Source organism: Cololabis saira, chromosome 1 (assembly GCF_033807715.1).
Source record: "Cololabis saira isolate AMF1-May2022 chromosome 1, fColSai1.1, whole genome shotgun sequence".
Classification (NCBI taxonomy): domain Eukaryota; kingdom Metazoa; phylum Chordata; class Actinopteri; order Beloniformes; family Belonidae; genus Cololabis; species Cololabis saira.
In genome coordinates, this window is record NC_084587.1 from 56,572,489 (window position 1) to 56,585,479 (window position 12,991).

General features: G+C 47.7%; 1 protein-coding gene across 3 annotated transcripts in view; it reads right to left on the bottom strand.

Annotated features, from left to right (window-relative positions):
- Positions 1-810: 810 nt before the first annotated feature.
- Positions 811-12,991, bottom strand: part of tmem178a (transmembrane protein 178a) — a 30,943-nt gene continuing 18,762 nt past the window's right edge. The window contains exons 4-5 of one of the 3 annotated variants that reach the window (XR_009783368.1): positions 1,454-2,190; positions 812-1,303 (exon numbers count right to left, since the gene is read on the bottom strand). Coding sequence is in view for 2 of the 3 variants with exons in the window: in XM_061733175.1 (XP_061589159.1) it covers positions 1,949-2,190 (242 nt within the window). In the remaining variant the exon portion in view is untranslated. Of the gene's footprint in view, positions 2,191-12,991 lie in introns of all 3 variants that reach the window. The other 2 variants (XM_061733184.1, XM_061733175.1) reach the window with 2 other exon arrangements.

The following is a 12,991-nucleotide window of genomic DNA, read 5'->3' on the forward strand; positions in this document are numbered from 1 at the left end:
ACTCTACTGTGAGCAATGCTGTACAGGATTTCTTTTTGAATAAACAAATCTTTAAAAAAAAAATATATATATATTAACATTCACAAACCCTTACGAACATAATAAACCCACAATGTTACCCACAATAGAATGCGGTCAACACAACTACAGCGCGTTACTGTTTTCTTTTACAGCTTAAATTGGAAGAAATGCCTCCAAATAAATTATTTTTCCAGCCTCAACTTCTGTCAGGACTGTCTCCAGTTCACAGCCAATGTTTTTTTTATTTGTTTCACTTGTTTTTGCAAGTTCCTTGTCAGGATGAGCAGCTTTTAATGGATATTTATGCTCATTATCATATTCAAATGTATCTACTTGAGGGAGGAGACGGGAGTGTTGTGCTCCTGCATGTGGCTCAATTCCACGTTGATGTTCAAACCAAATTATTTTTATTTGCGTACACAAGAATTAAATGCACGGATTCACGTTGAAATCCACGCACTCTTTGTACATGAGGCCCCCGGTCTGGTTGCTGCTCCTGGTGGTCTGTAGAGGACCTGCATGTCTGGATCTGGACCCTAGTGGTCTGTAGAGGACCTGCAGGTCTGGATCTGGACCCTAGTGGTCTGTAGAGGACCTGCACGTCTGGATCTGGACCCTAGTGGTCTGTAGAGGACCTGCAGGTCTGGATCTGGACCCTAGTGGTCTGTAGAGGACCTGCAGGTCTGGATCTGGACCCTAGTGGTCTGTAGAGGACCTGCAGGTCTGGATCTGGACCCTAGTGGTCTGTAGAGGACCTGCAGGTCTGGATCTGGACCCTAGTGGTCTGTAGAGGACCTGCAGGCCTGGATGTGGACCCTAGTGGTCTGTAGAGGACCTGCAGGTCTGGATCTGGACCCTAGTGGTCTGTAGAGGACCTGCAGGTCTGGATCCAGACCCAGAGATGAGTTTTCAGGTGGATCTGAACATGGAGTCAGAGACTGATTACAACATTCACGTTTAATACCTTTGATTAGTCTTTATAATGAATCAGTTAATAATGATCTGTTAAATGTGCTGTCTCTGTTGGACAAATAAAGTTTATTCTCCTAGAACAATCTGATGGATCATCGTTGTCTGTTGCTGCTTTCTGATTGGATGCTGCAACACTCGGAGTTCCCAGGAACTCCTGACGGTCCTGGACCAGGACCTGGAACATCAGGGGGAGGAGGTGAGTCCCGCAGACGTGAAGGTGAAAGACTTCAACTTCCACCAGTCAAGGGAGTTGGATCTAGTCCGCTGCTCCCTCACTCTTCACACACTGCCGCGTTGAATACTTGATTATCTGAAAAATAACAGTCTATTTTCAAAGTTACTTAATGTTTCAGTTTGTCAAACAGCACTTTTCTGCTTCTGCTCACATGTGGCCACGCCCACCTGTGATGTCACACTGGACGGCAGATGGAACATCAATACGTATTCATGTCACACACACCTGAACTAGAACATCTGGAATAGGAGATTTGGACTGGGGGATCTGGACGGGATGTTTTGGTCTCAGGGGAACTGGACTGGGACATCTTAAATAAGATATTTGGACTAAGGAATCTGGACTGGACTAAGAGACCTGGAATGAACAGTGACAGCTGTACTGGAATATCTGGACTGGGCTATGAGGGGGCTGGGACATCTGGGAGAGTTGAACTGAGCCACCTAGACTGGACTGGGAGACCTTGAATGGACTGAGACACCTGGTCTGGGTCTAGAATGGAGGAGCTGAACGAAGAGATCTGTAATAACCAATCTGGTTGGGGAGACTTGGTCCTGGTGTGACTTGGTCCTGGTGTGACTTGGGCTCGGCTGACCAGTCTATTTCTGGTAAACATCAGAAACAGCCAGTAGGGGATGTCTCGCTGTGTGTCCACAGCTCCGAACCTGGTCCAAGTTAATGTGCTCCAAACGATTCCACATCCCAGGTTTGTGGGGTGATTCAGACAGAGGACTGCCGGGCGGTCTTGGACCTCAGCGCTCTGGCCCGGCTCAGGAAGGGAAAGGTGGTGCCGAGGCAGCCAGAGGCTACGGTGAGACCCAGACTGGCCCAAGCACACAAGACGGACCAGCCGTAACCGTGATCCACGTCCGCTGGTAGACCGTAGATGAAGGGGGGGTTTCTGGACAGGTCGTAGCTCACACTGGCGGCATACGTGCACAAGGAGATCGTGCAGAAGATCCCTGAGAACACACCACAGACCAGAAACCAGAGGTTAGGATCAGTAGCAGAAAACCAAGGACAGTAGCAGAAACAGCACAGGCCAGAATAAGGAGAGGAAACGAGCGTAGGACTCAGAGACCAGCATCAGCATCAGAGACCAGAGCAAGAATCAAGATCAGGGACTAGAGTTAAGATCAGGGACTAGAGTCAGATCAGGGACTGGAGTTAAGATCAGGGACTAGAGTTAAGATCAGGGACTAGAGTCAGATCAGGGACTGGAGTCAGATCAGGGACTGGAGTTAAGATCAGGGACTAGAGTCAGATCAGGGACTAGAGTCAGATCAGGGACTGGAGTTAAGATCAGGGACTAGAGTCAGATAAGGGACTAGAGTTAAGATCAGGGACTAGAGTTAGATCAGGGACTGGAGTTAAGATCAGGGACTGGAGTTAAGATCAGGGACTGGAGTTAAGATCAGGGACTAGAGTCAAGATCAGGGACTAGAGTTAAGATCAGGGACTAGAGTTAAGATCAGGGACTAGAGTTAAGATCAGGGACTAGAGTCAGATCAGGGACTAGAGTTAAGATCAGGGACTAGAGTCAGATCAGGGACTAGAGTCAAGATCAGGGACTAGAGTCAGATCAGGGACTAGAGTCAGATCAGGGACTAGATTTAAGATCAGGGACTAGAGTCAGATCAGGGACTAGAGTCAGATCAGGGACTGGAGTTAAGATCAGGGACTAGAGTCAAGATCAGGGACTAGAGTTAAGATCAGGGACTAGAGTCAGATCAGGGACTAGAGTAAGATCAGGGACTAGAGTAAGATCAGGGACTAGAGTTAGACCAGGGACTAGAGTCAGATCAGGGACTAGAGTCAAGATCAGGGACTAGAGTCAAGATCGGGGACTAGAGTCAAGATATGGGACTAGAGTCAGATCAGGGACTAGAGTTACGATCAGGGACTAGAGTTAAGATCAGGGACTAGAGTCAGATCAGGGACTAGAGTCAGATCAGGGACTCGAGAGGAAACGAGCGTAGGACTCAGAGACCAGCATCAGAGACCAGAGCAAGAATCAAGATCAGGGACTAGAGTTAAGATCAGGGACTAGAGTCAGATCAGGGACTGGAGTTAAGATCAGGGACTAGAGTTAAGATCAGGGACTAGAGTCAGATCAGGGACTGGAGTTAAGATCAGGGACTGGAGTTAAGATCAGGGACTAGAGTCAGATCAGGGACTAGAGTCAGATCAGGGACTGGAGTTAAGATCAGGGACTAGAGTCAGATAAGGGACTAGAGTTAAGATCAGGGACTAGAGTTAGATCAGGGACTGGAGTTAAGATCAGGGACTAGAGTTAAGATCAGGGACTAGAGTTAAGATCAGGGACTAGAGTCAAGATCAGGGACTAGAGTTAAGATCAGGGACTAGAGTTAAGATCAGGGACTAGAGTTAAGATCAGGGACTAGAGTCAGATCAGGGACTGGAGTTAAGATCAGGGACTAGAGTTAAGATCAGGGACTAGAGTCAGATCAGGGACTAGAGTCAATATCAGGGACTAGAGTCAGATCAGGGACTAGAGTCAGATCAGGGACTGGAGTTAAGATCAGGGACTAGAGTTAAGATCAGGGACTAGAGTCAGATCAGGGACTAGAGTCAGATCAGGGACTGGAGTTAAGATCAGGGACTAGAGTTAAGATCAGGGACTAGAGTCAGATCAGGGACTAGAGTCAGATCAGGGACTAGAGTTAAGATCAGGGACTAGAGTCAGATCAGGGACTGGAGTTAAGATCAGGGACTAGAGTCAGATCAGGGACTAGATTTAAGATCAGGGACTAGAGTCAGATCAGGGACTAGAGTCAGATCAGGGACTGGAGTTAAGATCAGGGACTAGAGTCAAGATCAGGGACTAGAGTTAAGATCAGGGACTAGAGTCAGATCAGGGACTAGAGTAAGATCAGGGACTAGAGTTAGACCAGGGACTAGAGTCAGATCAGGGACTAGAGTCAAGATCAGGGACTAGAGTCAAGATCAGGGACTAGAGTCAAGATCAGGGACTAGAGTCAGATCAGGGACTAGAGTTAAGATCAGGGACTAGAGTTAAGATCAGGGACTAGAGTCAGATCAGGGACTAGAGTCAGATCAGGGACTCGAGTTAAGATCAGGGACTAGAGTTAAGATCAGGGACTATAGTCAGATCAGGGACTAGAGTCAAATCAGGGACTAGAGTCACGATCAGGGACTAGAGTTAAGATCAGGGACTAGAGTCAGATCAGGGACTGGAGTTAAGATCAGGGACTAGAGTCAAGATCAGGGACTAGAGTTAAGATCAGGGACTAGAGTCAGATCAGGGACTAGAGTAAGATCAGGGACTAGAGTAAGATCAGGGACTAGAGTTAGACCAGGGACTAGAGTCAGATCAGGGACTAGAGTCAAGATCAGGGACTAGAGTCAAGATCGGGGACTAGAGTCAAGATCAGGGACTAGAGTCAGATCAGGGACTAGAGTTACGATCAGGGACTAGAGTTGAGATCAGGGACTAGAGTCAGATCAGGGACTAGAGTCAGATCAGGGACTCGAGAGGAAACGAGCGTAGGACTCAGAGACCAGCATCAGAGACCAGAGCAAGAATCAAGATCAGGGACTAGAGTTAAGATCAGGGACTAGAGTCAGATCAGGGACTGGAGTTAAGATCAGGGACTAGAGTTAAGATCAGGGACTAGAGTCAGATCAGGGACTGGAGTTAAGATCAGGGACTGGAGTTAAGATCAGGGACTAGAGTCAGATCAGGGACTAGAGTCAGATCAGGGACTGGAGTTAAGATCAGGGACTAGAGTCAGATAAGGGACTAGAGTTAAGATCAGGGACTAGAGTTAGATCAGGGACTAGAGTTAAGATCAGGGACTAGAGTTAAGATCAGGGACTCGAGTTAAGATCAGGGACTCGAGTTAAGATCAGGGACTCGAGTTAAGATCAGGGACTCGAGTTAAGATCAGGGACTCGAGTTAAGATCAGGGACTCGAGTTAAGATCAGGGACTCGAGTTAAGATCAGGGACTCGAGTTAAGATCAGGGACTCGAGTTAAGATCAGGGACTCTAGTTAAGATCAGGGACTCGAGTTAAGATCTGGGACTCGAGTCAAGATCTGGGACTAGAGTTAAGATCTGGGACTCGAGTTAAGATCTGGGACTAGAGTTAAGATGAGGGACTAGAGTTAAGATCAGAGACTACAGTCAGATCAGGGACTAGAGTCAGATCAGGGACTACAGTCAGATCAGGGACTCGAGTTAAGATCTGGGACTAGAGTTAAGATCAGGGACTAGAGTTAAGATCAGAGACTACAGTCAGACCAGGGACTAGAGTCAGATCAGGGACTAGAGTCAGATCAGGGACTACAGTCAGATCAGGGACTAGAGTCAGATCAGGGACTCGAGTTAAGATCAGGGACTGGAGTAAGATCAGGGACTGGAGTAAGATCAGGGACTGGAGTAAGATCAGGAACTAGAGTTAAGATCAGGGACTCGAGTTAAGATCAGGGACTAGAGTCAGATCAGGGACTAGAGTCAGATCAGGGACTAGAGTTAAGATCAGGGACTAGAGTTAAGATCAGGGACTGGAGTCAGATCAGGGACTGGAGTAAAATCAGGGACTAGAGTCAGATCAGGGAATGGAGTTAGATCAGGGACTAGAGTTAAGATCAGGGACTAGAGTTAAGATCAGGGACTAGAGTTAAGATCAGGGACTAGAGTTAAGATCAGGGACTGGAGTCAGATCAGGGACTGGAGTAAAATCAGGGACTAGAGTTAAGATCAGGGACTAGAGTCAAGATCAGGGACTAGAGTCAAGATCAGGGACTAGAGTCAGATCAGGGACTAGAGTCAGATCAGGGACTAGAGTCAGATTAGGGACTAGAATCAGATCAGGGTCTAGAGTTAAGATCAGGGACTAGAGCTAAGATCAGGGACTACAGTCAAATCAGGGACTAGAGTTAAGATCAGGGACTAGAGGTAATATCAGGGACTAGAGTTAAGATCAGGGACTGGAGTCAGATCAAGGACTGGAGTCAGATTAGGGACAAGAGTCAGATCAAGAACTGGAGTTAAGATCAGGGACTAGAGTTAAGATCAGGGACTAGAGTCAGAGCAGGGACTGTAGTTAAGATCAGGGAGTAGAGTCAGATCAGGGACTAGAGTCAAGTTCAGGGACTAGAGTCAAGATCAGGGACTAGAGTCAGAGTAGGGACTGTAGTTAAGATCAGGGACTAGAGTCAGATCAGGGACTAGAGTCAAGATCAGGGACTAGAGTCAAGATCAGGGACTAGAATCCAATCAGGGACTAGAGTCAAATCAGGGACTAGAGTCAGATCAGGGACTAGAGTTAAGATCAGGGACTACAGTCAAATCAGGGACTAGAGTTAATATCAGGGACTAGAGTTAAGATCAGGGACTAGAGTCAGATCAGGGACTAGAGTCAAGATCAGGGACTAGAGTCAAATCAGGGACTAGAGTCAAATCAGGGACTAGAGTTAAGATCAGGGACTAGAGTCAAGATCAGGGACTAGAATCAAGATCAGGGACTGGAGTTAAGATCAGGGACTAGAGTTAAGATCAGGGACTAGAGTTAAGATCAGGGACTAGAGTCAGATCAGGGACTAGAGTTAAGATCAGGGACTAGAGTTAAGATCAGGGACTAGAGTTAAGATCAGGGACTAGAGTCAAATCAGGGACTAGAGTCAAGATCAGGGACTAGAGTCAAGATCAGGGACTAGAGTCAGATCAGGGACTAGAGTCAGATCAGGGACTGGAGTTAAGATCAGGGACTAGAGTCAAGATCAGCGACTAGAGTTAAGATCAGGGACTAGAGTTAAGATCAGGGACTAGAGCTAAGATCAGGGACTACAGTCAAATCAGGGACTAGAGTCAGATCAGGGACTAGAGTTAAGATCAGGGACTACAGTCAAATCAGGGACTAGAGTTAAGATCAGGGACTACAGTTAATATCAGGGACTAGAGTTAAGATCAGGAACTGGAGTCAGATCAAGGACTGGAGTCAGATTAGGGACAAGAGTCAGATCAAGAACTGGAGTTAAGATCAGGGACTAGAGTTAAGATCAGAGACTACAGTCAGATCAGGGACTAGAGTCAGATCAGGGACTACAGTCAGATCAGGGACTAGAGTCAGATCAGGGACTCGAGTTAAGATCAGGGACTAGAGTCAGACCAGGGACTGGAGTAAGATCAGGGACTGGAGTAAGATCAGGAACTAGAGTTAAGATCAGGGACTCGAGTTAAGATCAGGGACTAGAGTCAGATCAGGGACTAGAGTCAGATCAGGGACTAGAGTTAAGATCAGGGACTAGAGTTAAGATCAGGGACTGGAGTCAGATCAGGGACTGGAGTAAAATCAGGGACTAGAGTCAGATCAGGGACTGGAGTTAGATCAGGGACTAGAGTTAAGATCAGGGACTAGAGTTAAGATCAGGGACTAGAGTTAAGATCAGGGACTGGAGTCAGATCAGGGACTAGAGTCAAGATCAGGGACTGTAGTTAAGATCAGGGACTAGAGTCAGATCAGGGACTAGAGTCAAGTTCAGGGACTAGAGTCAAGATCAGGGACTAGAGTCAGAGTAGGGACTGTAGTTAAGATCAGGGACTAGAGTCAGATCAGGGACTAGAGTCAAGATCAGGGACTAGAGTCAAGATCAGGGACTAGAATCCAATCAGGTACTAGAGTCAAATCAGGGACTAGAGTCAGATCAGGGACTAGAGTTAAGATCAGGGACTACAGTCAAATCAGGGACTAGAGTTAATATCAGGGACTAGAGTTAAGATCAGGGACTAGAGTCAGATCAGGGACTAGAGTCAAGATCAGGGACTAGAGTCAAATCAGGGACTAGAGTTAAGATCAGGGACTAGAGTCAAGATCAGGGACTAGAATCAAGATCAGGGACTGGAGTTAAGATCAGGGACTAGAGTTAAGATCAGGGACTAGAGTTAAGATCAGGGACTAGAGTCAGATCAGGGACTAGAGTTAAGATCAGGGACTAGAGTTAAGATCAGGGACTAGAGTCAAGATCAGGGACTAGAGTCAAGATCAGGGACTAGAGTCAGATCAGGGACTAGAGTCAGATCAGGGACTGGAGTTAAGATCAGGGACTAGAGTCAAGATCAGCGACTAGAGTTAAGATCAGGGACTAGAGTTAAGATCAGGGACTAGAGCTAAGATCAGGGACTACAGTCAAATCAGGGACTAGAGTCAGATCAGGGACTAGAGTTAAGATCAGGGACTACAGTCAAATCAGGGACTAGAGTAAGATCAGGGACTACAGTTAATATCAGGGACTAGAGTTAAGATCAGGAACTGGAGTCAGATCAAGGACTGGAGTCAGATTAGGGACAAGAGTCAGATCAAGAACTGGAGTTAAGATCAGGGACTAGAGTTAAGATCAGAGACTACAGTCAGATCAGGGACTAGAGTCAGATCAGGGACTACAGTCAGATCAGGGACTAGAGTCAGATCAGGGACTCGAGTTAAGATCAGGGACTAGAGTCAGACCAGGGACTGGAGTAAGATCAGGGACTGGAGTAAGATCAGGAACTAGAGTTAAGATCAGGGACTCGAGTTAAGATCAGGGACTAGAGTCAGATCAGGGACTAGAGTCAGATCAGGGACTAGAGTCAGATCAGGGACTAGAGTCAGATCAGGGACTAGAGTCAGATCAGGGACTAGAGTTAAGATCAGGGACTAGAGTCAGATCAGGGACTAGAGTTAAGATCAGGGACTGGAGTCAGATCAGGGACTGGAGTAAAATCAGGGACTAGAGTCAGATCAGGGACTGGAGTTAGATCAGGGACTAGAGTTAAGATCAGGGACTAGAGTTAAGATCAGGGACTAGAGTTAAGATCAGGGACTGGAGTCAGATCAGGGACTGGAGTAAAATCAGGGACTAGAGTCAAGATCAGGGACTAGAGTCAAGATCAGGGACTAGAGTCAGATCAGGGACTAGAGTCAGATCAGGGACTAGAGTCAGATTAGGGACTAGAATCAGATCAGGGTCTAGAGTTAAGATCAGGGACTAGAGCTAAGATCAGGGACTACAGTCAAATGAGGAACTAGAGTCAGATCAGGGACTAGAGTTAAGATCAGGGACTACAGTCAAATCAGGGACTAGAGTTAAGATCAGGGACTAGAGGTAATATCAGGGACTAGAGTTAAGATCAGGGACTGGAGTCAGATCAAGGACTGGAGTCAGATTAGGGACAAGATTCAGATCAGGGACTAGAGTCAAGATCAGGGACTAGAGTCAAGATCAGGGACTAGAGTCAAATCAGGGACTAGAGTCAAATCAGGGACTAGAGTTAATATCAGGGACTAGAGTTAAGATCAGGGACTAGAGTCAGATCAGGGACTAGAGTCAAGATCAGGGACTAGAGTCAAATCAGGGACTAGAGTTAAGATCAGGGACTAGAATCAAGATCAGGGACTGGAGTTAAGATCAGGGACTAGAGTTAAGATCAGGGACTAGAGTTAAGATCAGGGACTAGAGTCAGATCAGGGACTAGAGTCAGATCAGGGACTAGAGTTAAGATCAGGGACTAGAGTTAAGATCAGGGACTAGAGTTAAGATCAGGGACTAGAGTCAAATCAGGGACTAGAGTCAAGATCAGGGACTAGAGTCAAGATCAGGGACTAGAGTCAGATCAGGGACTAGAGTCAGATCAGGGACTAGAGTTAAGATCAGGGACTAGAGTCAAGATCAGCGACTAGAGTTAAGATCAGGGACTAGAGTCAAATCAGGGACTAGAGTCAAGATCAGGGACTAGAGTCAAGATCAGGGACTAGAGTCAGATCAGGGACTAGAGTCAGATCAGGGACTAGAGTTAAGATCAGGGACTAGAGTCAAGATCAGCGACTAGAGTTAAGATCAGGGACTAGAGTTAAGATCAGGGACTAGAGCTAAGATCAGGGACTAGAGCTAAGATCAGGGACTAGAGTCAGATCAGGGACTAGAGTTAAGATCAGGGACTACAGTCAAATCAGGGACTAGAGTTAAGATCAGGGACTACAGTTAATATCAGGGACTAGAGTTAAGATCAGGGACTAGAGTTAAGATCAGGAACTGGAGTCAGATCAAGGACTGGAGTCAGATTAGGGACAAGAGTCAGATCAAGAACTGGAGTTAAGATCAGGGACTAGAGTTAAGATCAGGGACTAGAGTCAGAGCAGGGACTGTAGTTAAGATCAGGGACTAGAGTCAGATCAGGGACTAGAGTCAAAATCAGGGACTAGAGTCAAAATCAGGGACTAGAGTCAAAATCAGGGACTAGAGTCAAGATCAGGGACTAGAGTCAAGATCAGGGACTAGAGTCAAATCAGGGACTAGAGTCAAATCAGGGACTGGAGTTAAGATCAGGGACTAGAGTTAAGATTAGGGACTAGAGTCAGATCAGGGACTAGAGTCAAGATCAGGGACTGGAGTTAAGATCAGGGACTCGAGTCAAGATCAGGGACTCGAGTTAAGATCAGGGACTCGAGTTAAGATCAGGGACTCGAGTTAAGATCAGGGACTCGAGTTAAGATCAGGGACTCGAGTTAAGATCAGGGACTCGAGTTAAGATCTGGGACTAGAGTCAAGATCTGGGACTAGAGTTAAGATCTGGGACTCGAGTTAAGATCTGGGACTAGAGTTAAGATGAGGGACTAGAGTTAAGATCAGAGACTACAGTCAGATCAGGGACTACAGTCAGATCAGGGACTCGAGTTAAGATCTGGGACTAGAGTTAAGATCAGAGACTACAGTCAGATCAGGGACTAGAGTCAGATCAGGGACTACAGTCAGATCAGGGACTAGAGTCAGATCAGGGACTCGAGTTAAGATCAGGGACTAGAGTCAGACCAGGGACTGGAGTAAGATCAGGGACTGGAGTAAGATCAGGAACTAGAGTTAAGATCAGGGACTCGATTTAAGATCAGGGACTAGAGTGAGATCAGGGACTAGAGTCAGATCAGGGACTAGAGTTAAGATCAGGGACTAGAGTTAAGATCAGGGACTGGAGTCAGATCAGGGACTGGAGTAAAATCAGGGACTAGAGTCAGATCAGGGACTAGAGTTAAGATCAGGGACTAGAGTTAAGATCAGGGACTAGAGTTAAGATCAGGGACTGGAGTCAAGATCAGGGACTGGAGTCAGATCAGGGACTGGAGTAAAATCAGGGACTAGAGTCAGATCAGGGACTGGAGTCAGATCAGGGACTGGAGTAAGATCAGGGACTAGAGTTAAGATTAGGAACTGGAGTCAGGATCGGGAACTGGAATCCGGATCAGGAACTAGTGACGGGATCGTGGAGTCAGGTTTAGAGACCAGAGTCAGAGTTGTATGGTTGTGTCGGTTGTCACGGCTGTCTTGTATTGTCTTTAGTATTGTGATGTTATTAATTCATGATATTGTGACGTCATATACAGATGTTGTATTGTCTAGTCAGTGTATAGTATGTAACATAACATGGTCCATATACTAATATTGAAAGAAATATTAATATATACATGTAAATATAAATACATTCACATATACAATCCATCCATCCATCGATTTTCCGCCGCTTATCTGGAACTGGGTCACAGGGGCAGCAGTCTCAGCAGAGATGCCCAGACTTCCTTCACCCCAGACACTTCCTCCAGCTCTTCCTCCTGCTCTTCCGAGGGGAGTCCGGGGGGGAGTCCGAGACGTTCCCAGGCCAGCCGAGAGACATAGTATCTCCAGCGTGTCCTGGGTCTTCCCCGGGGTCTCCTCCCGGAGGGACATGCCTGGAATACCTCCCTAGGGAGGAGGGACATGCCTGGAACACCTCCCTAGGGAACAACGATGTCCTGTTGGCTTCATCGGACCGGGACCTTCAGCATATGCTGGGACGGTTTGAGGCCCAGTGCGACGTGGCAGGGATGAGAATCAGCACCTCCAAAACAGAGGCCATGGTTCTCCACCGGGAAAGGGTGGCGTGCCTTCTCTGGGTGGGTGGAGAAGTCCTGCCTCAGGTGGAGGAGTTCAAGTATCTCGGGGTCTTGTTCACGAGTGAGGGAAAGATGGAGACGGATCGGTGCAGCGTCCGCAGTTATGCAGTCAATGTACCGGACCGTCGTGGTGAAGAAGGAGCTGAGTTGAAAGGCGAAGCTCTGGATTTACCGGTCAATCTACGCACCTACCCTCACCTATGGTCATGAACTTTGGGTAGTGACCGAAAGGACGAGATCGCGGATACAAGCGGCCGAGATGAGTTTCCTCCGCAGGGTGGCTGGACGCTCCCTTATAGATTAGTTTCCTCCGCAGGGTGGCTGGACGCTCCCTTAGAGATGAGTTTCCTCCGCTGGGTGGCTGGACGCTCCCTTAGAGATGAGTTTCCTCCGCAGGGTGGCTGGACGCTCCCTTAGAGATGAGTTTCCTCCGCAGGGCGGCTGGATGCTCCCTTAGAGATAGGGTGAGGAGTTCGGTCACCCGGGAGGAGCTCGGAGTCGAGCCACTGCTCCTTCACATTGAGAGGAGTCAGCTGAGGTGGCTTGGACATCTGTATCGGATCCTCCTGGACGCCTCCCTAGGGAGGTGTTCCAGGCATGTCCCTCCTCCCTAGGGGGGAGTTCAAGGCATGTCCCTCCTGCCTAGGGAGGATTTCCAGGCATGTCCCTCCTCCCTAGGGAGGAGTTCCAGGCATGTCCCTCCTCCCTAGGGAGGAGTTCCAGGCATGTCCCTCCTCCCTAGGGAGGAGTTCCAGGCATGTCCCTCCTCCCTAGGGAGGTGTTCCAGGCATGTCCCTCCTCCCTAGGGAGGTGTTCCAG